This window comes from Oryzias latipes, chromosome 23 (assembly GCF_053564925.1).
Source record: "Oryzias latipes strain Hd-rR chromosome 23, Olatipes_Hd-rR_3.1".
Classification (NCBI taxonomy): Eukaryota; Metazoa; Chordata; class Actinopteri; order Beloniformes; family Adrianichthyidae; genus Oryzias; species Oryzias latipes.
Genome location: NC_136259.1, coordinates 17,724,559 through 17,750,458, shown reverse-complemented (window position 1 = coordinate 17,750,458; position 25,900 = coordinate 17,724,559). Strand labels below are relative to the sequence as shown.

Genomic DNA, 25,900 nt, shown 5'->3' with positions numbered 1-25,900 from the left:
CGCTGGGCTAATTCTGATGTTTTTAATGGACACCGTCTCTGAGAAATAAAATAATCAAAATTGACGGTCCCAGTATCCTCTTGATTTTGATGACTGGTTTGTGAGATGAAAATAAAAGTGGTGTGCAAATGTTTTCTACATATTTGTAGAAAGAAAACTATCCAACTTTGAGGGTTTATTGTCTTGTCACTAACATGCCACTTATCTTATATGTTTTGAATTTAATAGAACATTTTTGTCAGTACTTGGATCTAGAGTTCCCAACCAGATTCAACATCAAGACAAGAACATACCGCTTTGAAACGGCATTGAAATGATTGATGCTGCTGTCATTAGGAAAGACACAAATGACCTGTGCTGATTCTAAATTGAAGAAACCTGGCTAGTTAACAAGCGCCTGTTTCCAGTTTACTTACCTTATGTCATTTTCCATCTTCAGTTTTTTTCTTCTATTTTTAAAGACTTCCATTAGTTTCTATGACTAGATTAATTCAACTTTTTTCAATCTTAACATGAACTGTTTAGTAAGTTGGCCCATTTGCCTGTTTTAAACAACTCTTATTCATAACGTGTTGTGTTGATCTTACTTAGTTGTGTATTTTGCTGTTTTTCTTTTCTTCTAAAAGACATTGTTCAGTATAGGAGGTTTGTTATAAAATTCCTTGAAGGTAAGAAAGTAATGTGTACAGTTTTCTTGTCTATTAATATTAGTATTAAACAAGAAAGTTCAAAGGAAGTCTCCCACTTTTTCTTCTTGGTTCCAAAATCCTCACCTGAACACTTACAACTTCATCATGATCCTAATGAGATGATATGCTAGATTAAATCATTTAGCCCTGTTTGATGTATGTATATTTAAAATCTTATTATAACAACCTGGGTAATTATGTAAATCTAATTCTTACAGTTTTGCTTTATGAAAAAGATCTTCCATAAAAAAATGTTAGATAAAAGAAAAAGAAAACTGCTATGCTTTATTACTTGGATACATTTTAAAAGATGAAAGAAACTTGAGAATTTAAAAAGCACAATATTGATGCCTGGGTGCGTGTTGAGCAACAGAAAGTTTGAAGCAAATCCATTCTTTATGTTTCATACATACCCTTATCAAAAAGTAGTATTTTTAAGTGTACTACAAGCATGTACTGAAAGTAATGCTGTAGAGGGTTGACCCACATTTAAAAATAAAATCAGTTTATTAAGATTTAGTTACATGACAATGGGTAAAGAACTCCTTCTTTCTCTTTCGGCTTTTCCCATCAGGGGTCGCCACAGCGAATCATCCTTTTCCACCTCACTCTATCATGAACATCTTCTACCCTAACGTTAGCCAACTTCATGTCCTCTGTTAAGACATCCATATATCTCCTCTTTGGCCGTCCTCTTGCCCTCCGGCCAGGCAGCTCCATCTCCAACATCCTTCTACCACTATATCCACTATCCCTCCTCTGAACATGTCCAAACCATCTCAGTCTGGCTTCTCTGACTTTGTCGCTAACACAGGCAACATGGGCCGTCCCTCTGATGTACTCGTTCCTTATCCTGTCTAACCTGGTCACTCCTAAGGAGAACCTCAACATCTTCATCTCTGCTACCTCCATCTCAGCCTCTTGTCTCTGTCTCACTGCTACCGTCTCTAACCCATAGAGCAGAGCTGGTCTCACCACTGTCTTGTACACCTTTCCTTTGAGTCTTGCTGGCACTCTTCTGTCACACAACACTCCTGACACTTTCCTCCAACCGCTCCAACCTGCCTGCACTCGCCTCTTCACCTCTTTTCCACAATCCCCATCACACTGAACTGTTGACCCCAAGTACTTAAACTCCTGCACCTTCTTCACCTCAGTCCCCTGTAACCTAACGCTTCTACCTTGATCCCTCTCGTTCAGACACATGTATTCTGTCTTACTACGACTGACCTTCATACCTCTTCTTTCCAGAGCAAACCTCCACCTCTCTAGCTGTTCCTCCACCTGCTCTCTACTCTCACTGCAAATTACAATGTCATCCGCAAACATCATTGTCCAGGGAGATTCCTGTCTTACCTCGTCTGTCAGCCTGTCCATCAGCATAGCAAACAAAAAAGGACTCAAAGCTGATCCTTGGTGTAGTCCCACCTCCACCTTGAACTCCTCTGTCTGACCTACAGCACATCTCACCACCGTCATACTTCTCTCATACATGTCCTGAACTACTCTGACATACTTCTCTGCCACTCCAGACGACCTCATACAGTACCACAGCTCCTCCCTCGGCACCCTGTCATACGCCTTCTCTAAATCTACGAACACACAATGCAGCTCCTTCTGACCTTCTCTGTACTTTTCCATCAACATTCTCAAAGCAAAAATGGCATCAGTGGTGCTCTTACGGGGCATGAAACCATACTGCTGCTCACAAATCTCCACCTTCTTCCTAAGCCTGGCTTCCACTACTCTTTCCCACAGCTTCATTGTGTGGCTCATCAACTTTATTCCTCTATAGTTGCTGCAGTTCTGCATGTCACCCTTGTTTTTAAAGATCGGGACCAGAACGCTTCTCCTCCATTCCTCAGGCATCTTCTCACTCTCTAAAATCCTATTGAACAACCTTGTTAGAAATTCCACTGCTGTCTCTCCTAAGCACTTCCATACCTCCACAGGTAGGTCATCAGGACCAACGGCCTTTCCGCTCTTCATCCTTTTCAGAGCCTTCCTAACCTCATCCTTTCCAATCTCTGCTACTTCCTGCTCCACAACAACCACATCTTCCTCCCTCCTTTCCCTGTCATTTTCCTCGTTCATCAGCTCCTCAAAATACTCCTTCCATCTTTTCTGTACACTCTCTTGGGTTGTTAGCACCTTTCCATCTCTGTCCTTAATCACCCTTATCTGTTGCACGTCCTTCCCATCTCTGTCTCTCTGTCTGGCTAGCCTGTACAAGTCCTTCTCTCCTTCCTTTGTGTCTAACCTGTCATAAAGCTCATCGTAAGCTTTCTGTTTGGCCTTTGCCACCTCTCTCTTCACTCTACGCTGCGCTTCCTTGTACTCCTGTCTACCTTCCTCAGTCCTTTCTACATCCCACTTCCTTTTAGCCAACCTCTTCCTCTGGACGCATTCCTGTACTTCCTCATTCCACCACCAAGTCTCTTTACCGTCTTTCCTCTTTCCAGATGACACACCTAGCACCTTCCTACCTGTTTCCCTGATAATCTCTGCTGTAGTTTCCCAGTCCTCTGGAAGCTCATCCTGACCACCCAGGACCTGCCTCAACTTCTGCCTAAATTCCTCACAAGTTTCTTCATTCTGTAGCTTCCACCACTTGGTCTTCTTTTCTGTTTTCCCTATCTTCTTCTTCCTGACCTCCAGAGTCATCTTACACACCACCATGCGGTGCTGTCTGGCTACACTCTCTCCTACCACCACTTTGCAGTCATTAACCTCTCTCAAATGACCTCGTCTACATAGGATGTAGTCCACCTGAGTACTCCTACCTCCACTTCTGTATGTCACTCTATGTTCCTCTCTCTTCTGGAAGTAAGTGTTGACTACAGCCATTTCCATCCTCTTCGCAAAGTCCACCACCATCTGTCCCTCCAGATTCCTTTCCTTCACACCAAACCTGCCCATCACCTCCTCATCACCTCTGTTGCCCTCACCAACATGCCCATTAAAGTCTGCTCCAATAACAACTCTCTCTCCTCTGGGAAAACTCTCTATGACCTCATCCAACTCACTCCAGAATCTCTCCTTCACTTCTAACTCACAGCCAACCTGTGGCGCATACCCACTGACTACATTCACCATCACCCCTTCAATTTCTAACTTTAGGCTCATCATCCTGTCTGAGACTCTTTTCACCTCTAGAACACTGTTTACAAACTCCCCCTTCAGAATCACTCCTACCCCGTTTCTCTTCCTATCAACACCATGATAGAAAAGTTTGTATCCTCCTCCAATACTACGTGCCTTGCTGCCCTTCCACCTTGTCTCCTGCACACACAGTACATCTACCTTCCTTCTCTCCATCATGTCTGCCAGCTCTCTGCCTTTCCCTGTCATTGTGCCAACGTTAAGAGTCCCTATTCTCAAACCTATGTTCCTGCCTTTTCCCTTCTCTCTCTGGCAACGGACCCTTCTGCCTCCCCTCTTTCTTCCACCAACAGTAGTCAAATTTCCACCGACACCCTGTAGGTTAACAGCATCGGTGGCGGTCGTTGTTAACCCGGGCCTCGACCGATCCGGTATGTCTAAAGTGTTGTGGATGATTCGCATGGTTATTTTGGCAATTTTTACGCCGGATGCCCTTCCTGACGCAACCCTCTCTATTTATCCGGGCTTGGGACCGGCACAGAAGTTACTGGCTTGCAACCCCTGTGGCTAGATTGACAATGGGTAAAGAACACAATACAAAAACAGTGCAAGACAGTAAAGATAAATGAACAACATTCACAGTCCAGAGGTTCATATTATCTTATTGAATATAAGAAAGGAAAAAAAGGCGTTTCTTCAAAAGATTCAATGTTCTTTTTTTTGTTCCAATCAACTTTATTGCACATTTTTCAATTCAATACAGAAATTCACATTTAGTTACACAATAAAGAAACATTTGCAAATATCAAAGACACATATAAAACCAAACAATAATCGTAATAGGCCCTGTGTTTGGCTCTGTGTGTCGTTTTTCTTTTTTAGTTAGGGTGAACAAATGTTATAAATGTTCATACAGAAAAAAACAAAACGAAATTTAAAAAATAGGCAAAGGCATAGCAAAAAACAATTCGAAACAACAATACTTTTGATACATTTTGATAAATGACTGTAGTTTTCTTGTTTTTGTTTGGAACGCATTTAAGACACTTATAATAATCAGAAAAACCAACCTTGGTAGTCGACAGATTATGGACCCTTTTTTATTTTATTTCACAGCATTACCTTATTATAATAAAAAATAAAAAATGCTCAATTAATCATTGAATGTGGTTAAATTGATTAATTTCTTATGATATTACTTCACTTGCTTCTAAAATTGATTCATGATTTTTCCCAATGTAACATAATTTCCACACATTTTAACCCTTGTGCTATCTTAGATGACCCCGCCCTTGCATTGACGTGTTCTGCCTACCATGACAAAAGTGGATAAAGGTGGATAGATTTCACGTAATCCATGGACACCAGTGAAGATCACAAATCATTGAAGAAAAAAGGTTCAGAGCACTGTCTAGTGGGTCTAGATGACCCAACTCCCAATGGTAAAGTGCCTAGGATAGCACAAGGGTTAACTGTTGATACTTGATCAATTTTCGCATTTCTCGCAGATTTGATTCTGCGTCACATTCCCACGCTGCCCATTTGCCAGCAACAGCCAATCAACATAGGGAATACACAGTCACGTGACATTGCTGACCAATCACCTTGCACGTTGTTGACAAACGTAATGCTAAGGAAGTTTAAACGTTGAAACGCTGAAGAGGCTCCATAGTTCACACCGCATCGCGGGTAAAGTGTGAGAAAACAAACAAACAAAAACACGTATTTTGTTTGTCAAGTACACTGAGAGGCGTCCCTTTAAATAAGCTGCAGGGTGACAAGAATGGGAGCGAACAACAGCACTCGCCGCGTGTCGTTTGAATCAGATGAGAATGACAACATCACAGTGGTGAAGGGCATACGGGTAAGTGGCCTGACACAAACTTGATTCGAAACCGTGTTTTATCAACAAAAGATAATTTGGGAAGTAGATGCAGAGCGGTGTTTAAAAAAAGAAAGTCGAATCAACAAGTTGCGCTCAAAACCATGTCAACTTTAATTCATTTTCTAAGTTAATTGAATGGATACAGTTTACTGTTGGTCAGTGTTTTATTAGAAGCTTATGAGCTCTAACTGCAGGATTTTGGAGTGCTGGATTTGTACTATATTCCTCCTTTTTGTTATGCATCTACAGGGGGAACGTTTGCGATGATTCTATTGGGTGGTGACTGAAAAAATAGAGACTGTAACGTCAGTTATGTGGGGGCTTTTCTTCTGAACCACTGTCAGCTGCGGTTAAAAATAGAGCAAGAGGCTTAAGCTAACTAACCAGGAAAGACTTTATTGGGAATGCCGCTGACATTACTCAGGAGTGTTAAGCCACTTTGAGAAAGCTCTAGTGTAGTCTGAATTCTGTTTAAAATATCCAAATTGTAACTGTTGTCAATAAATGCTTTGAAGCATTTCTTTGTGCCATTAAAGACCCAATGAAAACTGTGTTTTTAACATGTCCTTGTGGCATTTTCCTCACAATGGAGGACATTTAAGGAACATTAAGATAAAAACTCAATTTCTGAGTATTTGTATTTTCAAATTGTGGTGAACCGAGAGCAGATGGAAAAAAATTCAGTTGGAAAAGCCTGTATTTACGATGTCAACCCTACAACGGCAAGCCTCAAGCTCCTGCTACCCTACGTTCTGATGCATCCACTACCCAGCTAGATCCATGCGGTTTTCCTGTTCGTCTTCCTTGTCTTAGCTGGCAGTTGGCTCAAAACTGTATGGCTGGGTTGCTCCGATATTGCTCGCCATTTTTGTTGCGCCAGTAATGATAGCTTGATGGTGTGAGGGGCTGTAAGCTAGTGGGAGAGAGTGTAAACAAGGATGATGGGAAATGGAGGCAGGCTCCAACAATCCTGCCCACATTTCAGAGGGGAATTTCTAATGAACTACTGCCGTTCTGGAGAAACTATGTACTTTATGTTTTGGCCAAAAACATAATTCTAATTGAAAAGTGACTGAGAGCGCTTTTAAGAAAAATCAAACGACGATGACACTGGGATATTAAGATTTAAATTATTTTAAATAATTGTTTTGAAGCATCTCCATGTGCCATTAAGATGTTTCTCTTATTCTTCTTTGCAGCTTTCTGAAAATGTCATCAAACGCATGCAGGAACCCACTGAACCAAAGCAACATCATCATACTCCTAGTTCAACATCTTCCACAACACAAACCCCTACCCCACCTCCTCTCCTTAAGGAAGTACCTCCCCCTTTCGACTTGATCACCTCCTTGCCTTCTCCTGTAGTACCCGTTTTACCTTCAGCTCCATCTGCCTCTGAGAGAGGGGCTGCACCTCCCTCTCAACGTGTGGCAGAACAGGTAGCATCACCCACTCTACCCAATGTTGTGTTCCCATCTTCACCACCTTTAGCTTCTGCTAATGCTGTTCCTGAGCCTGCTTTTAAACCTTTAGCACCGCCTTCTCCTGCTCAAGCTGCTGTGGCTGCAGTATCTTTGCCAACATCTGGCCCTCCTGCTCCAACTGTGTCTGAAGTGATCATTCCTCACCCTCCTCCTCCTGTAAACGAACCATCTTCTCTAATAAATCCGTCCGTTCTTTCTTCCCCTCCAGCAATCAAACCCATTGCTTCTGCACATGCGATTGAGCCCCTTGCTTCACCATCTGCATCTGAACCCATATGCCCCCATCCTCCTCTCATAAATGCTAAACCAATCGTCTCCCCTGTTCCCAAAGCACAACCCCCCCTCTCCCCCCCTGATTTTGAGCCTGCCACCATCTTGCCCGCATCCATACCTTCTGCAGGGGATTCTGTGCACCCACAGTCTGCTGAACCATTTGCTTCACTTCCTTTGCCTGAGTTTACTGCTCCTTGTGAACCAGTTGCACCTCCTTCTCAGCCTGCAGCAGAACCATTATCACCTGCTTCAGTCACCAAGCCAGTGACAGCACATGAATCAGGAACAGCAGCAGCACAAGCAAGTGAGTCATTTTTCTAGATTTCAATATATTACTGATTAAAGTGGGATTAGAGTATAATATTCAATACAACTATCTACCTCCAAAATATACTAATAAAACAGAAAAATATCCTCTTCATTTTTAATACTTTGCTTTATTGATTTGTTGCCTTCAATCTAACAAATATCTGGATTAACTTTTTCCCTTCTGTGATATTACTTTCCTTTCTACAAGGCTCATTTATAAAAATACATAGGTTTAATGTACTTTTTTCTTTGTTATTGATTTCTTTTATATGAAAATGTCTAACAGAAGTCATACCATACTTAATTAATCAATAGGTGAAGGTTATTTGGGGTAAACTCTGCATGAGTTTATTCTATGGTAGATTGTAATTATTTTTTTTATTGTGTGGGTGTTTACTGTAAGCCACCTTAAGTTTCTGTCTGTGCCTTTTCATGAGGTTTGTAATTAGTCTTCATTTTCAAAATGGGCCTCACAGAAGCTACGGTCATATTGTGATTCATTGCCATCCTCTGTCTGTTAATGAAATGATTAATTTTTTTTCTTGTAATACTGCGAATAAACCAATGCTGTAATCAGCCTCCCTCCATTATGTCTTAGGTTCATGCGGGCCTTTCCTTAAATATATAGAGACACAAATATAGGCATTTTTGGATTTACAGCCCACATGCTTCTCTGTTCCTTCCCCTTTTCTTTTTTCCTCTGAAGCTTTCTATTCACTGTCCTTTTAACATAGTTTACCTTTGGGACATTGCTTGTAGAATTGGGATCTTTGGGATAGATGGATGGTGGATAAAAAAACAAAACTTGTCAAGTTTGTATTGGGGAGACTCACAAACCCACTCCAATGAAAACTGTGTTTTTAACATGTTCTTGTGGCTTTTTTCTCTTAATGGAGGACATACATTAAGAAAATTTAGATCAAAATTGCATTTCTGACTTTTTTTCTTTATTCAAATGGTTATTAAGTAGTAGCAGACAAAAAAAAATGCAGCTTGAAAAAGAGCACTTAAACAGAGAGCTCTGAGCATAAGAGAGGGGAAGGGGGGCGGGGTTGCTTTGCATCAACGATTTTACCCACGACTCAGAGGCAAATTTCTAATGAATTTCTGCCGCTCTGCAGAAACTATGTCCAACAAAATGACAGCTTTTTAAATCAAACAGCATAATTAAAAGACCAATGGAAACACTTTTACAAGTAAATGCAATCAAAAGTTGATCAGAGTGGGACTTTAAAAAGTCAATATGTATAAAATGCAACGGTGTGAATTGCAAAAATCCATCTCTGATACATTTGTCAAATTAACTACAGTCAGAAACTCTGACTTAGTATATTTACTTCCATTGTAAAGTTGGGCTGTTTGAAAATGGAGTGAATATAAACTTATTTGCCTTTGTTTTATGTAGCTTAGTGGTTACTTAAGCCTCGTTTCCACAGACCAGTACGGTCCAGTCTAGAATGATCCAAGCAATTCAGGTGAGCGTTTTCACTCAAAGTTGGACCGTCATGGCCCTGCGAGGTAAAGGTAACAATAACAACAACAACGGAGGTCATCCAGCAGCTCATTTTTTTCCGCTTGGCTTTTTGTACTTCGTATATACAAAGCATTTAATGTTGCGTGAAAGAAGATTGCGGGCGGTGAAGAGAAAGGCAGCCACTTTCCTGGCGCTTTCTTTTGTCGTAATGACAAATAGCCAATCAATGGGTTTCAGCAGTAGTTCCGTCCTAAGCGGTCCGTTCCATTTTTCTATGGACCTACAACCAACCGGTGCCCAAAATTGATACTGTGCGGTCCGGCTTAATGGTTCCATTTTATGATGGAAATGCTCAAAATACTGGACTGGACCATATCGCTCAGTGGAAACAAGGGTTTATTGAACTGAACTGGCTTCACTTTGGTTTTAACTTGCTAAAACCAAAAGGTGAATAATAATTTGTCTCTTGGATCTGCAATGGCTTAGTATTCTTTTTTTTTATACTTGAGTTTGAATTTGCTGGTCAAAAGGCTTCCAACTTCATTGATCACTTCATTGTTTTTGTTTTTTTTATATTTCTTCGTCCTGATCCATGTGAGGTTGAGGTTGTAGCCACTTTTCCTAGTGTGTACATAACACACACATGAACACAGAAAAAAAAGAAAATCCATACTGACCTAAACCTTTTACAAAGCATTTAGTCATTTCATGTGAAACCAGAAGTGTTCTGCATCTGCATTTATCAAAATCTTGACACACTGTGCTACCATATTTACCATATTTAGCTTTCAAAGATCAAAAACCTATGTAAGTGGGATTTAATGTTGCACTTTCATTTTCAGTGGAATCGAATATCGTTACTCCACTCACTGATTACCTGGATCAGGTGCATCCAACCGATTAGAAGATACAGGGGAGGGTTTGTTAGAAAATGAGCAGCAATGCAGCTGTCGGCGCCCACGCCAGATAACCTTGCTCACTCTCATTGTTTCCTGTGTGCCAAAATACACTTTTGATCTTATTGCCCTGAAAATATGGGAGACTTCCCCCTGATCAGTCAGAGGACATTTCAATGTTACCTGCTAATTACTCAAAACAGAATGGACCGTGGATGCATTTTCTTCGTAGGGTGGCATCCACGATGTGGGCAGAGTCTTCCATCCTTGACTGTGCTCAGTCAGCAAGGTAATTAAAAAAGGCCAACTTTTGCCACGCCACACTGGCTCCAGTGATTAAAACAACACCTCCACAGTTTCAAACAACAAACTTGTAGGCCTCATTAGGAGCAGGAAGTGCCATCTATGCATGTGTGGATAGGTTAAACATTGTTTTATGACACCAGAGTTTTGGCGTATGACATAGAATACTCCATTTCGAAAACATAAACTTGGACAATACTACAAAACTAGCTTACTTTTTCAGAAATGTGTGGTAATAGAAACAGAATCTATCGGTAAGTAGTTGTAGATTTGTGTTTTTGCCCCACAATCAGGATAAATTTTTTCATGCAGCATAAAGTTATCACTCCATTGTGTCGGTTAATTAGCTTTGGATTAAAAGATAAGTTTGATCTTCAAGCACGTATGAAGTTTGGGTGTTATTTCCATTTTTAAGCACCTACAAGGTTTATGAAGAAATGCACACCTAACCGTGTGAATTCCAGTTGTGCTTGTTGAAACAGTTTTTAGTTTTTTTTTTCTTTCCGTCTTGAGGCTTTGATGTATAGTTTGCAAAGAGACAAAAGTTCTATTATGGATCGTCGCGTCTTAATTGGCCACATGCTGCCTCACAGTCACTTTACCGATGTGTAAATTTTAGGTCACCTCGACGTGTTTCTCAAAATTTAGCAAAAGGGAAGAAAAATTACTTTTTCAGAATAGCATATTTTGGAGCATGCTCTTTCCCTAACAAATTTAAAAAAAAGCCTGTGTGATGAATGTGAATGTGGATCTCGTTATAGATGTTCCAAAGTTCAACCCAATCCTCAAAGGGTACGACCTTAATGAGGCCGACATTGATTATGTGTGTCCACGAGAGTTGGGTTTGGAGTGAGGCTCTCAGCAGGTTGGCTGTCTCTAAATCATGGCTCGAGTCACTATGTCTGCTGATTACACCATTGTCAAGGTTGAACCTCCTACATCTTCTCCAGCATGCTATAAATATTCATATGCCAGAGCATACACACTGTTCTGGACTAATAGCCTGCTTAAATATTGTCTCCCAGGTTCAGCCGAGAGAGGGTAGATGGGAGAGACTAAGGTATTTGTGGTAGAAAGCCAACCAGATAAATGAGCAACTTGTAAATGTATCCTCCTGCCTCTGCTCTGCGTTGTTTAGTGAGAAACTGATTAGATTTGTTCATGGTGCTACTGACTTGACAGAAAAGTCAGATGAGTAAAGGAAAATCGGATAATCAGAGTGTTTGAGTTGTAGCAAGTCTCTTGGCACTTTTCCCTTTCCCTTTTGCATTTTTACATTGTAAAGGTGTGTGGTGACTAGACTAAGAGTGAGGTAGAAACGTGAGGAAGTGGTAATGTTACAGATTATGCCCTCAACGCGGGTCCTAGGGTTAATGAAACTTCTGATGAGAAATGCAATTTGCCTTCGTCTATTATCTCCACTGCCAATAGCCTGTGCTCCGCTGGCTCGCCTCCTCCTCTGTGGGTTTTTCCATAGGGTGCAGCGATTGGTGGAAATGGAAAGGAGGGAGACGCGTTGAAAAAGATGATGAGTTTTTAATCTTTTTAACATTTACATGTCCTACTCAGGATTGACACGGTCTCTGTCAATCTGGAATTGTCTGTGACCCAACCAGCCTCCCTCAAGGACCTCAGACGGTGTTTATCATATCAGAACCTGTTCTGTTGCTGACCCTGTGGGCTGGTTAGCAATCCCAGGCATTCATGTACAAAAGCTGTGGAGAAAAAACAGAAATGGCCCAAAGCTGGCATTTTTGCCTGAACTTTGCCCAAGTTTTTCTAAACCTTGACCAATAAAAACTTTAATTTGTCTCTCCACCATGTTCATAATTCAAGGTGATCTTATTTTTCAGTGGATTTCTGATTTCATGAAATAACAGAACTGATATGTGGGTTTATATTGGAGTCTTGTTGTGTCCAAAATTATAAGCATATTTATAAATATTTCATGTTGCCCTAATTTGCATTACATTTTAAATCCAATGTCCCATGTCAGGAAGAATGACCCATTCTGATCTTATTGACATATTTCATTCTTTAAGAAATATTGGTCCTTTAATAAATAATAAACATCAGAAAGATAAGCTTAAAAAATGTATATTTATACCAGAGCCTATGGAACTGGCTTTTTTGTAACTTTCTTTGGGTGATAAAAAAAAAAAAAGTAAAATCTAACAATATATAAAAACTTTTTAACAGCATTTATTTAAAATTATTAGAAATAATTAGCCAATAAACACAACTATCAAAAATTGAAACAACATTCTTTATCTAATTTAGTTTATAATTAGTTTATAGCAATATTCAAGTTTCAGCTGTTAAGTCCGTTTTTTTGAAACAAGTGCAACATACTCCCAAGTCTCATTTTCAGTGTAAAATATTTAAGCTGTTTTATCATTGACATTATTTTAAGTCTATTTTTTAAACTCCAAAGTTAAATGTATCCAGAACTTAAATGTGAAATTATATTTGCTTTAACATTTACAAACATATTCTATTTTTGGAGAACCCTTTTGGTTTTTAATAAGCTGATTATCAATGGAGATAAGCAGAGTTCATTTGAAAACGTTTTATTAGCGCAATTTAGCTTTTAACACAAGCCCACAGTTTTGTTCAATTTGAACTTTTTGAAAGTTATTTTTAAACCATTTTTTACTCCTCATGTCAATAAAATATTGTATAGCTTTTTGAAACAAAAGAACTTTATAAACAGTGCACATAATATATTCATTTAGCAGTTGCTGTCATAACAGGGAAATCAGGAGACCAACTTAAGTCTTTGGGAAGTACAATGTCACATAAAAAGCACAATTAACTTGCTTTTATGCTACATTTGTATATATGTTTGAATTTCTGTAATTAGCAGCATGGTTTACCTTTATAATATTCTAAATTTGTTGTGTGGGCTTTAACTTCACGTGTTAAACTGAAAATTACATTCCTGCTGGTTTAGTTCTGAGCTAAATACCTCAGTTGGTTGTTGCTGTGTGCACATCTAGTCTTTCCTCTCTGTATTATTTTGTGGAAATTCTTTGCTCTTCATCTAGCCCCAAAGCTAAAACTAATGATCAAGCTGTCTTTAAGGTCCTTATTGTGTAGTTTTATCAGTGTTTTCTTTTAACTTGGTTATGTAAAAATTTATTTCTAAATGCGTCGTAGTCAAAAAATTATTTTAGTAGCAATCATATCAAATTGTGCTGCAGTTTCAACTTTTCCTAGTGCTAAATTATACTGTTTCGACAGACGCCCTATAGCAGAACCTCCATCAGGACTCCAGACCCATAGGTTGTCTGTTTCCTCCTAATAGAGTTGTAACCACAATCTCCTCTGCAGTGAGATCAATGGGTTTTCTGAGTGCAGTCAAACATGATGGATAATATTTTTCACGGTCTTCATAACGGGTGACAGCAGCCTTTGGATGTACTCTGCAGTGAAACGTTGTATTCTCTTCGTTACTTCCTGTTTTTGTTGTAGTGGTTGATATAAAGCTGTGTTGTTCCAGCCTTGTCCACTTAAGACTTTTTAGGTTTCCAACTGGAAACATTTTTTTAAATACAGAAGTTTTAAAGTTATCATTCAAGTCAAATCCAACTTTCTATAGAAGTTCAAGTGTCACAAACTTGACACATACTGTATCATTTCCACATGTTCCTTAAGAAGTACAGTGTTTATTAAAGGACGACCATTTAAAATTTCTGATTGAGAAATGTTTTAAACATTGTGTGACGGGCAGTCAAGAACGCACCAAATGCAGATTCTTGAATGCTTCTTCTTTTTTTTTTTTTAATCTACTGTTAACTATCACATGTCCTCCACCTACAGTTGGAAGAGGCAATGGGAAATGTAAAAGCGGTGGAAATCTCGTGAATCTTCCTCCAGGCTTTTTCTTTCACAGCTCTGTTGCAATAGATCAAAAACCTGCTGTTGTATAATTCTGTTCGGGGGCAAAATGCAGTTACTAATTTCTACGCCATTATCACTTTTCAGTGGTCGGCACTTCCGTGAATTAAAAAGGACATCATCCATATGTCACTACCAAATCTGATTGGTCAAAGTTGGACCTAGTTTAATTTTCAACGCACCTCGAGTGCTTGTGCGTTATGTATGTAGAGCCCAAAATCGGTCGTAGAAATGTGGATAGCTACTCTACTCTAGCTCTCACTCTACATGTGAGAGCTCGAAACGCGCATTTACATAGACTTTTCATCAAAATTGCCTCTTGCACTTGCATTGTCGAGGGCGGTGTGAACGTAGCTTTTGTCTTAAGCTTTCAAAATATATCCATTCGAAATAAATGCAGAAGTCCAAAAAGTTCTGCTCGTACCAATATCCTTTGCTAAAAGAGATGGCATAAGTTCAACATCTGGTTGTGATCTTTAAAAATGTGAGACTATGATAAATCCTTAATGCAATTTTAGTCTGCAAACAATCCAGTGCTAGAAGCAGATTACACGATTGTTTTTCTTTCTAATTAAAGATCTGGCTTTACACATTTTTGGCTTGTACTGTTTTCTCTTAGTATTAATCGTGGTTGAGTGTAATGAGGTTTTTGTGCCCTGCTGTCACCACTTGTTACCAGGTAATAATAGACTCTGACAATAAGGATTATCCCATCTGACTAATGCAGTGGAGAGCAATCTTGACAAACTAAGACACTTCCATTACTGCAGTGTTGCAGCACACCACACGCCACTTCTGTCTTCAGAGCACGATTTGGTCTGGTCACCGACCGGCGTCTTTACTTTCATGCTTAATTACCTGCCAAGATAGACCGCTGAGGACACAGAGTCTTACAAGTATGCTGTCCCTGACATGAATATATGTAGACAGGGTAGTACGGTACTGTGTTTAAGGATGAAGGATGTGAGTATCTCTTTTTTGTGTATGTGGAAGTTTAGAAAAAGCTCTGGAGCAATAAAGGGAACTTCATGAACCTTTTTGTTTCTTTAGTGTTGATAAAATCCAAAAGTCTATGTTAAAGATTTTCCATATTTTTTCTTATTTCTCATCTCTATTTTTGTTTTTTTTTGTCCTTTTGTCTCCAGTTGATGAGGAGGCTCTGAAGAAGAAGATCACTGATGAGCTGCATAAAAACTTGAAGCAACAGAGGGTTAAAGCAGAGCAAGACATGCAAGCCTGGTTAGCAGCATGCACACAAACACCCTACACACACTTTCTTTCTCTAAAATTGAAGGTAAGGTGTTTTTAACATGTTCGTGTAGCACTTATCTGATGATAAAGGACATATATCAAGAAAATTAACTTTAAACTTGCGTTTGAGTATTTCGTTATTCAACTTGTGAGCAGAGGAAAAAAGGTTGTTTGAAAAAGAGTGTATTACATAGAAAATACACTGGGTGGTCTGCACCTCTGTGGTGCATCCACTTGTAGACGACTAGATCTACGTACGTCTTCATTTCCTGGCATCTGGCTCAAAACTCCACAGCTGGATAGCTCCAATATTGCTCCCCATTTTTGTTGTATTGCTAATGTTGGGTTGTAGTTATGAGGGGCTGTAAGCTAGCGGAATAGAGTGTAAACAGAGAGCTCTCAGCATCGTGAAGGAGAAATGGGGAGGGTATGGTTGCTCCGCGCCAATGGTCCCGCCCATAACTTGGTGGTAAATTTCCGCTCTGCAGAAATTATGTCCTAGAAAAATTTTGGCTAAAAATAGCATTATCATAATTGAAAGACCACTGAGAAAGCTTTAAAAAGAGCTCAAAAGATGATCGGTGTAGATCTTTAAGGTGTTGCTAGAAATTTTCTATCAAAATTAGATTTTTTTTAAAATTATTTTAGTGCATTTTGCCACTTTGTATAGAGACAGAGGGGCAGGAATTGTATTCTTTACCCCTCTTAATTTCTTTCTATTCTGATTTCCTGGCTTGAATCAGATTACCACACTAGCGTTTGCTTCTGTTCTATTTTGCTGCCTTCATTAATAGTCAGAAAGGTCAGCAGCAGTCTTTCCGATCCTCACTGTTTCCAATTTACCTTTCTTCCGAAGTACATCAGCACTTTTCTTCCTCCTCTATCTACCCTCCTCTCATCCGCTCCTTCATTGGGATCAATTAATCACATCAAAGAGAGGAGGGCACTATGCTGAGTGGGTGATTGGGTGATCTATTAGTCCCGCCTGAAGAAAAAAATTAACTTTTTATGTTTTTTATTCGTGCTATCTCTTCCTTGAATTACCTTTTCTTTTTGTCCACTATTGGTAGGTGTACATGCCGTGATGTAGGATAATTGTGCTGCACCTTTTTCTTCATAGACCTACATGATTGCCAGCAATTTCTTTTGAATGAACAAATCACATTTCCGACTAACTTCCCCCTCCCTTATTATTTCAGTAATATTAAAAGGGTTTTGTTTGTGGGAACAAACAAAAGCACGGATCGAGTTTTTCAGGGAAACTGTAACAAACAGTTTTGAGAAATTCTTTGTCTATTGATTTGTCTTCTAAGTTATGTTTTTACGTTCCCTGCAGCTTTTATCGATGCCCATTTACAGGAATATGTTGCAAATTGCACTTTCCTGCCAGTTAACAGAAAAACCAAGAATTCCCAGGTTTGAGTTTGTTTGTTACCTGGCACAAGCTTTGTGTTCCTCTAAAATTTGACTAAGCAATAAAGGGAAAAAGCAATCATGATTGAGTGCTTTAATGTTTTTGTTCCTCTATTTAAAAAATAAGAAGCATTTTTTTTCCTGCTTTAACTTGTTATGTGAAATGTATTTGTTGGCAGTTGGGAAGGCTAATGGTGAATTACAGTTTGTTTAGAAACTAAAATATTTTGCCTGATTTGTAACAAATGTCTAAAAAAATTAAAATGTGGAACTGTGACAAAATCCTTCTACAGATAAAAAGCTAATTGGAAAAAGAAAGTAAAGTCGGCCCTCTTGAAGGTGTTTAGATATGCGTCTGCAGGCTTCTGCAGCTTCAGCTCTTGCATACCAGATTTCAGTTTTTTTTATTTGTGCAGGACACTGTGACATCACAGAGTGAGCTCAGAACAGAGTTATTCAGCCTTCCCATTTTATCTCCACACAAATCATAGCACATTTGCTGTATCTCAGAAGTGGTGTGCTAGTGCAAAAATCTAACACTGATTTGAAAAGAAAGAGCTTACTGAAAAGGATGACTTTGTACCGCATCCCTGTGGTATTTTGGCCAGAGGATACTTTATGGAGTTATTTCAGTCTCAATAATCAGAAATGCACACAACCGGTTTTACAAATACACACGCTCCGATTCACAAATGTCATTTTATGCAAACGTGAAAAATAAATTCGGAAATACACACCCTGTGTTTCACAAACACACAGATTATGTTTCACAAATGCACACTAAATGTTTTACAAATGCACAATAAGTGTTTCTCACAAATGTGCACACTGTTTTTCACATAAACATTTTAGGAATTCACAATAAATGTATCAGAAATGCACAGTAAGTGCTTCACAAACGTGACTTTTAGGTACACATGTGATGTGAACTCACAGATCATTCGAACTGCAGACTGTGCATTCAAAATCCCGTTCTCGTTTGTGAATCTCCCCGTGTGTGTGAGAGATTTTTCTACGGTGAATATTGAGACTCATCTGACGGAGCGGGTCAACTAATGTCACCATTGGCTAGTGAATCTGTCAATCAAACTCATCGGCAAAGCAGGCGGGTTCGCTTTTAGCCAATCGAATGGCCCCTTACACTCTTCACTCTCAACTGACGAGGGAGGGAGCTGTTCAGCACGGCAGTTGGGAGGACGCGGGCGGCAAACATGGCGGAGAGGTCTTCAGAACGGGAACAGTCTCAGCCCGTAAGTAATGCACTTATTTTATCATTCCCTCGTTGTACATCTTGTAATGTTATTGAATACTAAGTTGAAGCGGTCTCCTTAGCCAAGTGACATGTGTGAATGCTTTATGAACACTGCAGCCGAGTCGTTTGCAGAGTACCCCCACCGCAAATTAGCTTAGCTTAGCCTGTGCGGTCATATTTTTTATGAAAGCGGGGGAGGACTTATGATGGTTTTGTCAAGTTTTATACTTGGCATACCAGCTCTTCACACAACACGAGTAACTACAACCAACCAGGGGCCTCGAAACTAGCCGGCTTTCGACTCAAATTGTGTCTGCCTGCCCTGTGAGTGTGAGGGAAGTTTAAGCTAGCGCGTCGGTTCAAGCTAGATATACAGCCAATGTAGGTTCTTAACATGATTCATAAGGAGCCAAGGGGAAAACATGCCGGATTTACAGCAGCACAGAAAGTTTAATAAAAAGTATTGATTTAGAGACGGGGATTTGTTTAAACACTGATGCTATGCTAACTAGCTAGTAAGTTAGCTGTCCCGTGTGCTGCCTTTATGTAAACGCGATCCGGGTTAAAGTTAGACAGTCTTTTCACAACCCAGACTTTAAGACGGGGTGGATATGTGCAACAAAGTTAATTCATATGACATTCATGAAAACGGCATTTTTTTAAACATAACATACATGAATCCACTGAGAATGAAAGAAGCCTCATTAACGTTTCTAACGTTAGAACCCGTATTCATTGTGATGACCAGCCCTATGAGATTGTGTCAGAGTGACAGCCACTAAATTCCCCGTATCTTTACTTCCAATGACAAAATGACAAGAATCCCAAACATTGTGTTTTTAGGCTGTTTTGTAGTCAATAAGTAGTCACAGAAAGGGCGGATGGGAGAAATCTGCTGTCAACAGTGATTTGAGTAGAAGTTACTGTAAGTATTACACACAGGCTTCCTGTGATCAGTGTCTTGTCTCTGATATTTTTTTAAAGCTGTTCTTTACTACAAGCTCAAGTTATCATAGCAAGAGTGTTTTAAAAAATTCCCCTTTCTAATATTTGAAAATTATGTAATTTAATCTCAGACAGCTAAATGATCCATCCATGTTTGTTGTGTTTTTATTTATTCTCTAGAAATTGCTGAAGCGTGACATCCTAAATACCTTTCTATTCTATTCTATTTCATATTTTATCATCCTATTGTATTACTGTTTTACCTGTCAATTGGGAATTTAGCATTTTTGCCCCTGTAAATATCTGTCAGTTGAAAGTATTTGTACTTGTATTCCATAGATCTTGTACCTGAGAAGATAGCAGAGAACAACTGTGCAGACACCCACTTGGCCTTCTTCAGTGACGCTGTGAACGTTTATGGCTTACCTCTGAGGTATTCATGTTTTTCATAAAGAAATCTTTTATTCACATATCAGGCAGTATAAGTACTTGGTTTTTTGTACAAAAATAAAATAACTTTTTTTAGACTCCTCTGAAAACAAAGCCAACTCTAAAACTTTCCCCTCGTGAATAACATTTTACCCCCCCTTAACAGTCTCTCTCACCTCATTTTTTTCCCCAGTGATACATGTAACCCACTCCTGCAATTTATCTAACCTAGAAATTCTACTTATTGGCATCATACATAAGAACATTACATTTTAAGTTGATGTGTACCGTATTGGCGATGCATTTGTAATTATGTGTTTGAGACTTGATTTTCATGTTATTGTCAGGATGAGAGGAGATCACGGAGGAGAAAACGTGGGCATAGCCGAGTTAATGCTCACAGTACGTACAACTGACACAAACGGCTTCATTGTGGGAAAAGTGTACACACAATCAACGGTGAGTTGAACCTAGTTTTAGATGCTTTAATATATACATAAAAGTGAATGATGTATTAAAAATAAATCTGACAATATAATATTTCTTTTTGCTTTTTTCCAAATACAGGATTGAGCTCCTCTGGTGTGATGTCTTCATGACTGTTACTGGTTTATATTACAACATCCTGCACTCTCCTGAGGACCAAGACTTGCTCAATATCAGTAACATCACGTATTCTGCTGCCATTACATCTTCCTACCACGCATTCAGGCCAGTTTGGATGTCTTTAGTGACGCGTGGGACAGCCAATCAGGACGGAGCAAAGCATGACACCAAATCAGCTGTGGCATTTGGGCTTGACCCAGAACCCTGTTTCTGATCCCCGGGTAAGTGCTTTATTTCAGTGTTTTTCAACCTTTGTTCTCTTGTTCCACGGTCTGACACCGGACTCTGTGGAAAGTTACACCGCTAAAGACAAGCTTTAGCTGGTATTTTTGTTATAACTGAGCGACTTTATCAGCAGAATTAAAAACAAGGAAGTGAAAACTTTAACCACTTCTCATTGGTCAGACTGATGACATGTGATTAAGCCTTCAAGAATGATTGGTGGAGACAGTTAAAGGGGCGGGACTTTTCCTTACAAGGTTATAGCTGCAGCTAAATCACGGTACTGTCAACCTTATCAAAATGTATTTTATAGAATTAAATAAACACAAAGAAAAAGTCATTTTAAGATCTTTTATATTCCTAACTACTCAGTGTTTTATCAGTGCCTGTTTGGATTAACAAAGAGCTGATTTCCTGGAGATGGAAAATGATTTCAGATCAGTGAAGTAGGGCAATTCCCCACGGCACACTTGACCATCTCCCGCGGCACACACACTGGTTGAAAAACCCTGCTTTATTTAATCTCACTGTACTGGACAACTGATTTGTGTGCAGTTCGACTAAAGTGGAAAGTATCAAGAACAGTATGATGAAATCACAATGACTACAAGGAATTTTCATCAAAAATGAATGAAAAGTATTATTGTTGTGTGGTGCAAACTATTTCCCTAAATTGTTTGGTTTTTTAAATCAAGTAGGAAGAATAGCACATCTGCAAGTTCAAAATGCATCACAATGTTTGGCATTATGAGCCATCAGCTGTACTAATCTCACTACTTTGTTAAGAGTCACTTATTTGCAAATTATAAACAGTTATGGAGATATTAGGTCTGCCTGCTAGAAACAATATAAGTCATTATTAGTGGGTCTCTGTTCCTACATAATCTAAAACATTAAAAAAAACAGTGCTGTTCATAAACAGTATCTTTTTTTTTTTTTTTTTTTTGTCAGGGTATGCTGGTTCCAGAGATTGAATGGGAGGAGAGTGGATCCATGGCTGAACCTCATCCTGGGATCAATGTCCTGGAATGGGACAGTCCTCTTTTGGGTCCACAAATGTTGGAACTGCAAGACGACATCAATCCATTGTTTAATTCAGACCGTGTGGGAGTGGACCTACATCTTTACTGTCCCGTTTGTTTAGAACTTAATTTAGGCGACATAATTACATACAGAAGAAGAGAGACTGAGGGGAGTAAGACAGAGTTCAAATCAATACTGCTGTATTGTTCAAGGGACTTCATTGTATGTAAGGAAGTTATGAAAATTAGTTCCACTTTAAATAAAATTCAAATCAGTAGAGATCCCACATTTGCTTAAATTTTGATGTTTTAATCTGTCCATGTTTTCACTGAATTTTACTCTGCAATAAAGGGTGAATGTTTGCACTTTGTTGTTCTATGACCATCTTTTGTTGTGTAGTATTTAACCAGCTATAAAACCCAGAGAGATGAGGATCTTTTTTGCAAGGGTGACCTGGCCAAGAGGTGTATATGTATATGGTTACAATATAAAATCAATGACATTTGAGTTATTAAAAAAATAAAATTAAGGTCCATCAAAGTGACTTTGGGCTGAGCAGGGGAGGTGTATATTGGGCGTCTGTGATTGACAGTGAGATGAACTTGAGGTAATGTAGTCCCACTGCGTGGTACGGAGCAAAGTGATGCCAGTTTCTCCACAAAACCTTCTGTGGAAGTTAAAGATTTTTCTCCTCCACCTTCAGATGATCACGACCGAAGGGAACTGTGTCTGAGTGTTGAAATGACGCTAGCATGAAAGCTAAGAGAATAACGTACAAACAATCCCGAGTGAAACATTCATTTTAAATCTCATGACCAGTACAGAGTTCGATGGATTCTATGTCAACTGCATTCAACCACTGTTGCCTTGCTCCCAGGTCCACTGAAAAGTTGCACAAGCCAGTAATTTTTGACAACCCAAGGCAAATAAACCGACAAGCCATGCTAAGGCTAACACGCTAACGACCGACTGGTACAGAATCAAATATGGGCGGAGCTTTTGCCACCTGCAGAAAGCGTAGAGAAAGTGTAAGGGGCCATTCGATTGGCCAAAAGCGAACCCGCCTGCTTTGCCGATGAGTTTGATTGACAGGTTCACTAGCCAATGGTGACATTAGTTGACCCGCTCCGTCAGATGAGTCTCAATATTCACCGTAGAAAAATCTCTCACACACACGGGGAGATTCACAAACGAGAACGGGATTTTGAATGCACAGTCTGCAATTCGAATGATCTGTGAGTTCACATCACATGTGTAACTAAAAATCACGTTTGTGAAGCACTTACTGTGTATTTCTGATACATTTATTGTGAATTTCTAAAATGTTTTTGTGAAAAACAGTGTGCACATTTGTGAGAAACACTTATTGTGCATTTGTAAAACATTTAGTGTGCATTTGTGAAACACAATCTGTGTGTTTGTGAAACACAGGGTGTGTATTTCCGAATTTATTTTTCACGTTTGCATAAAATGACATTTGTGAATCGGAGCGTGTGTATTTGTAAAACCGGTTGTGTGCATTTCTGATTATTGAGACTGAAATAACTCCATAATACTTTGGACTGCACATTGTGATCCAAGGCTATTTTTTGAAGCCAAAACCTAAAATATGTCATCTCAAAGCCTTCATGTTATTTCATCTCAACTTGAGGCGCACACTAGAAGCAATTTACTGGGTGAAACTCTAGCTTTTCAGGAAATGATGAATTTCTTTTTATATATAGCATTAAAAAAAGCATCATTGGTGTGTCTGCAACTTTACTTAAACTACAGGATTAATAAAAAATAATAAAAAACACCCATAAGTTCCATCACATGCAGTTAAAAAAAAAGTTGTATTTATTGTTATAAATAAGCAAGTGCTTTTTCCACCCAGCTGGAAGGTGCAAATCTCATGAATTGTGTTTCTGGCTTTTTCTTTCATAGCTCTATTCCGATATATGAAAAACGTGGTGTCATGTAATCCCAGTCGGGCATAAACCGCAATTATTTCCTCCTCCATGATTCATTTTCAAACGGCTGGCACTTCTGTGAATGAAAATCACTACCAAATCCGAAGCCCTGATTGGTCAAAGTTCGACCTGGTTTAACTTTCAACGTGTGTCCAATGGCTGCGTGTTTTGTACGTAGACAGCATTTGCAAGCATTTGCACGCGTTCACAGACAATCAATCAATCAATCAATCAATCAATCAATCAATCAATCAATCAATCAATCAATCAATCAATCAATCAATCATGTTTAATTTCAAATCAAAACAACAATTACATAAAATAAAATAAGTCTTTACAAGACTTTGAAAATTTGATTTGAAAGGAGATTGGAAGAAGCTTATGCTTATAGGGATCCAATCCCAAACTCAACACCACTCCTAACCGACAACAACAAAATTAAACACATTATAACGTTACCACACGACATACACAAGACAGACAAACATGCCCAAACACTCCGACCATGTAAATAGAAAGTGGTTGCTTGAACGCACATTGCCAAAGGCGGTATAAACATAGCTTGACACTCTTCTTGTACTGCCTCATAATCAAAATTCATGACTGTATTTTTCTTTTTTTTAATTCTGCTTTTTGTTTGACCAAATGTATTTGGCAATTTATGAAGTTGTCTTAACAAATAGAGAAATGAAAAACTTTTTTTTTTTGCAGTAACTACAGAGTGTAACCTAAGTGTGAGTAGTAGACACTTTATATTGTCATGGTCTTTCAAATGAATCTACATATTGCGTATTATATATATTTTTTCTGTTCTCATTTATTAAAAGTTGCTCCAGGATACACAAAAACCAAACAGGAGTCATTCATAATTCAGTTTTGTCACACCCTGCTGGTTGTGTCTGAATTGAAGATCATTTAATAAGAAGAATTTCTCTATTCTGTCTCTTGCACTATTCGTAGTGCTTAGGCTCTGAGAATGTGAGGGTTTCTGGTATTTAGATTAGACCACGTTTCTTTTGCTCGGCTTTAGGGAAATGTGTGAACCCCAGTGATCTGGCTTTGCATATTTTGCTCTGGAAGAAGTCAAGTTAAGGGCTCTAAGTTCTGACTTTATTTAGGTGCAGCCTAAACTGATTTGTAGGGGGAAGTGGGCGTGCAAAGTAGATTTGCTTCTGCTGCTTCTCTGTGAGGCATCAGAGCAGAACGGCACAGAAAAGGATGGGTGAGGAGGTAAGATGAGGGTAGAGAATCGTAGCCTTTCTTCTCCCTCAACCTAATACATCTTTTGTCACCATTTGTTCAGTTTTTTTAATTTTGTATTTTTTTTACTTACTTTTTTACTTTTATTTACTCTCGGGACACTTAACTTCATTCTGCCCCTCTTGTTTTGTCTTTTTTCATATTCTTTCATTTTTTAAATGTTGTATATTTCCTCTATACAAATTTTATGCTTTCAATCCTTAATTTGGGTTTCTCACCTTGTCTTCTCTTCCTCCACTATTCTATGTACAATCCTCTTGTTTGAATGGCCATATCACTTAAAGGTTAGTTGGTATTAGAAAAATGCTGGCTACTATTTCAAGGCTAGCAGGCTATGGTGGCTTGTCCAATATAATTACATTTCAGATTTTTAATTGAGAACATTGACCTTGTCTGAGCTTTTGCCTCCCTTCAAAGTAAGCAATACATTTCTTATTACTGGGGATCAGACCCACAGAGAGTTTAACATAGTTGTATTTGTTCAGTCTTTTTGTTGTTGTTTTTTTATTGTTATTAAGTGGGTAGGTTTTCAAAACATAAACATACCTAATTCTTAATATATATATTTTTTTTCTTTGCAGTTTAGCACACTGTTTTAGGCTCTCATTTGCAAATGTTCTGCTTTTCGATTTTTGCTATTTACTTTTTATCGATAAGTCTTTACATTTTGTTTCTTAGCTATATCTTCATCATGTTGTGACTGTAACAAAGCAGTGATCAATAGGACCATAAGCATCACCAATCTACTACTTGCTCTCTGTCTGATTGTTCTTGACCTGAAGCAACTATTTGCTTATTGTGATCCCATTGTCCTGTAAACAAAAAAGAAAAAAAAACAGGGTTTTACTCCTTAAGTGTTGGACACCCCCCCCCCCCCCCCCCCCCAAAAAAAAAGGGCTAAAACTACCCAGTATTACTTAAATTAGAATAATGATGCATTTATGTTACCTTGGGGAATGTATAAGTACCGTAAACAATCAAACCCCGTAAACAATCAAACCCAGGAAATTTTTTCCTGGGTTTAGTCTATCCTAAACAACAGAAATATGAAACTCTTTTGTCACAATGTTCTAATCACTTTTCTTACTTTTTATTCATACATTTATTACCATATCTTTACCACCCTTTTGAATTTAACACCCCTCATATTGCCGAAATGCACCACATTCATGTGTGATGTATGCACGTGTGTTGGATCCCATTCTAGGGACCATAAAATATTTACAGCCGGC

General features: G+C 38.8%; 2 protein-coding genes across 6 annotated transcripts in view; both read left to right on the top strand.

Moving 5' to 3' along the window:
• The first annotated feature begins 5,404 nt into the window (after positions 1-5,404).
• The window catches only part of chchd3a (coiled-coil-helix-coiled-coil-helix domain containing 3a), an 84,802-nt gene continuing 64,306 nt past the window's right edge, over positions 5,405-25,900 (top strand). For 2 of the 4 annotated variants that reach the window (XM_011491133.4, XM_011491132.4), the window contains exons 1-3: positions 5,406-5,655; positions 6,876-7,737; positions 15,461-15,554. In XM_011491133.4, the coding sequence (XP_011489435.1) occupies positions 5,575-5,655; positions 6,876-7,737; positions 15,461-15,554 (1,037 nt within the window). In that variant the 5' untranslated portion in view covers positions 5,406-5,574. Of the gene's footprint in view, positions 5,656-6,875; positions 7,738-15,460; positions 15,555-25,900 lie in introns of all 4 variants that reach the window. The other 2 variants (XM_011491134.4, XM_004083039.5) reach the window with 2 other exon arrangements.
• LOC144989571 (uncharacterized) lies at positions 16,484-21,821 on the top strand. Of its 2 annotated transcripts, none has more exons than XM_078942274.1 (5): positions 16,484-18,229; positions 19,516-19,609; positions 19,953-20,064; positions 20,173-20,432; positions 21,385-21,821. In XM_078942274.1, exons 1-4 carry the CDS (start codon positions 18,109-18,111, stop codon positions 20,176-20,178), a joined length of 333 nt encoding a protein of 110 aa, XP_078798400.1. In that variant the 5' UTR covers positions 16,484-18,108; the 3' UTR covers positions 20,179-20,432; positions 21,385-21,821. The 2 variants fall into 2 exon arrangements, with proteins under 2 accessions (XP_078798400.1, XP_078798401.1); XM_078942275.1 differs by having other exon boundaries at positions 18,068-18,229; positions 19,533-19,609.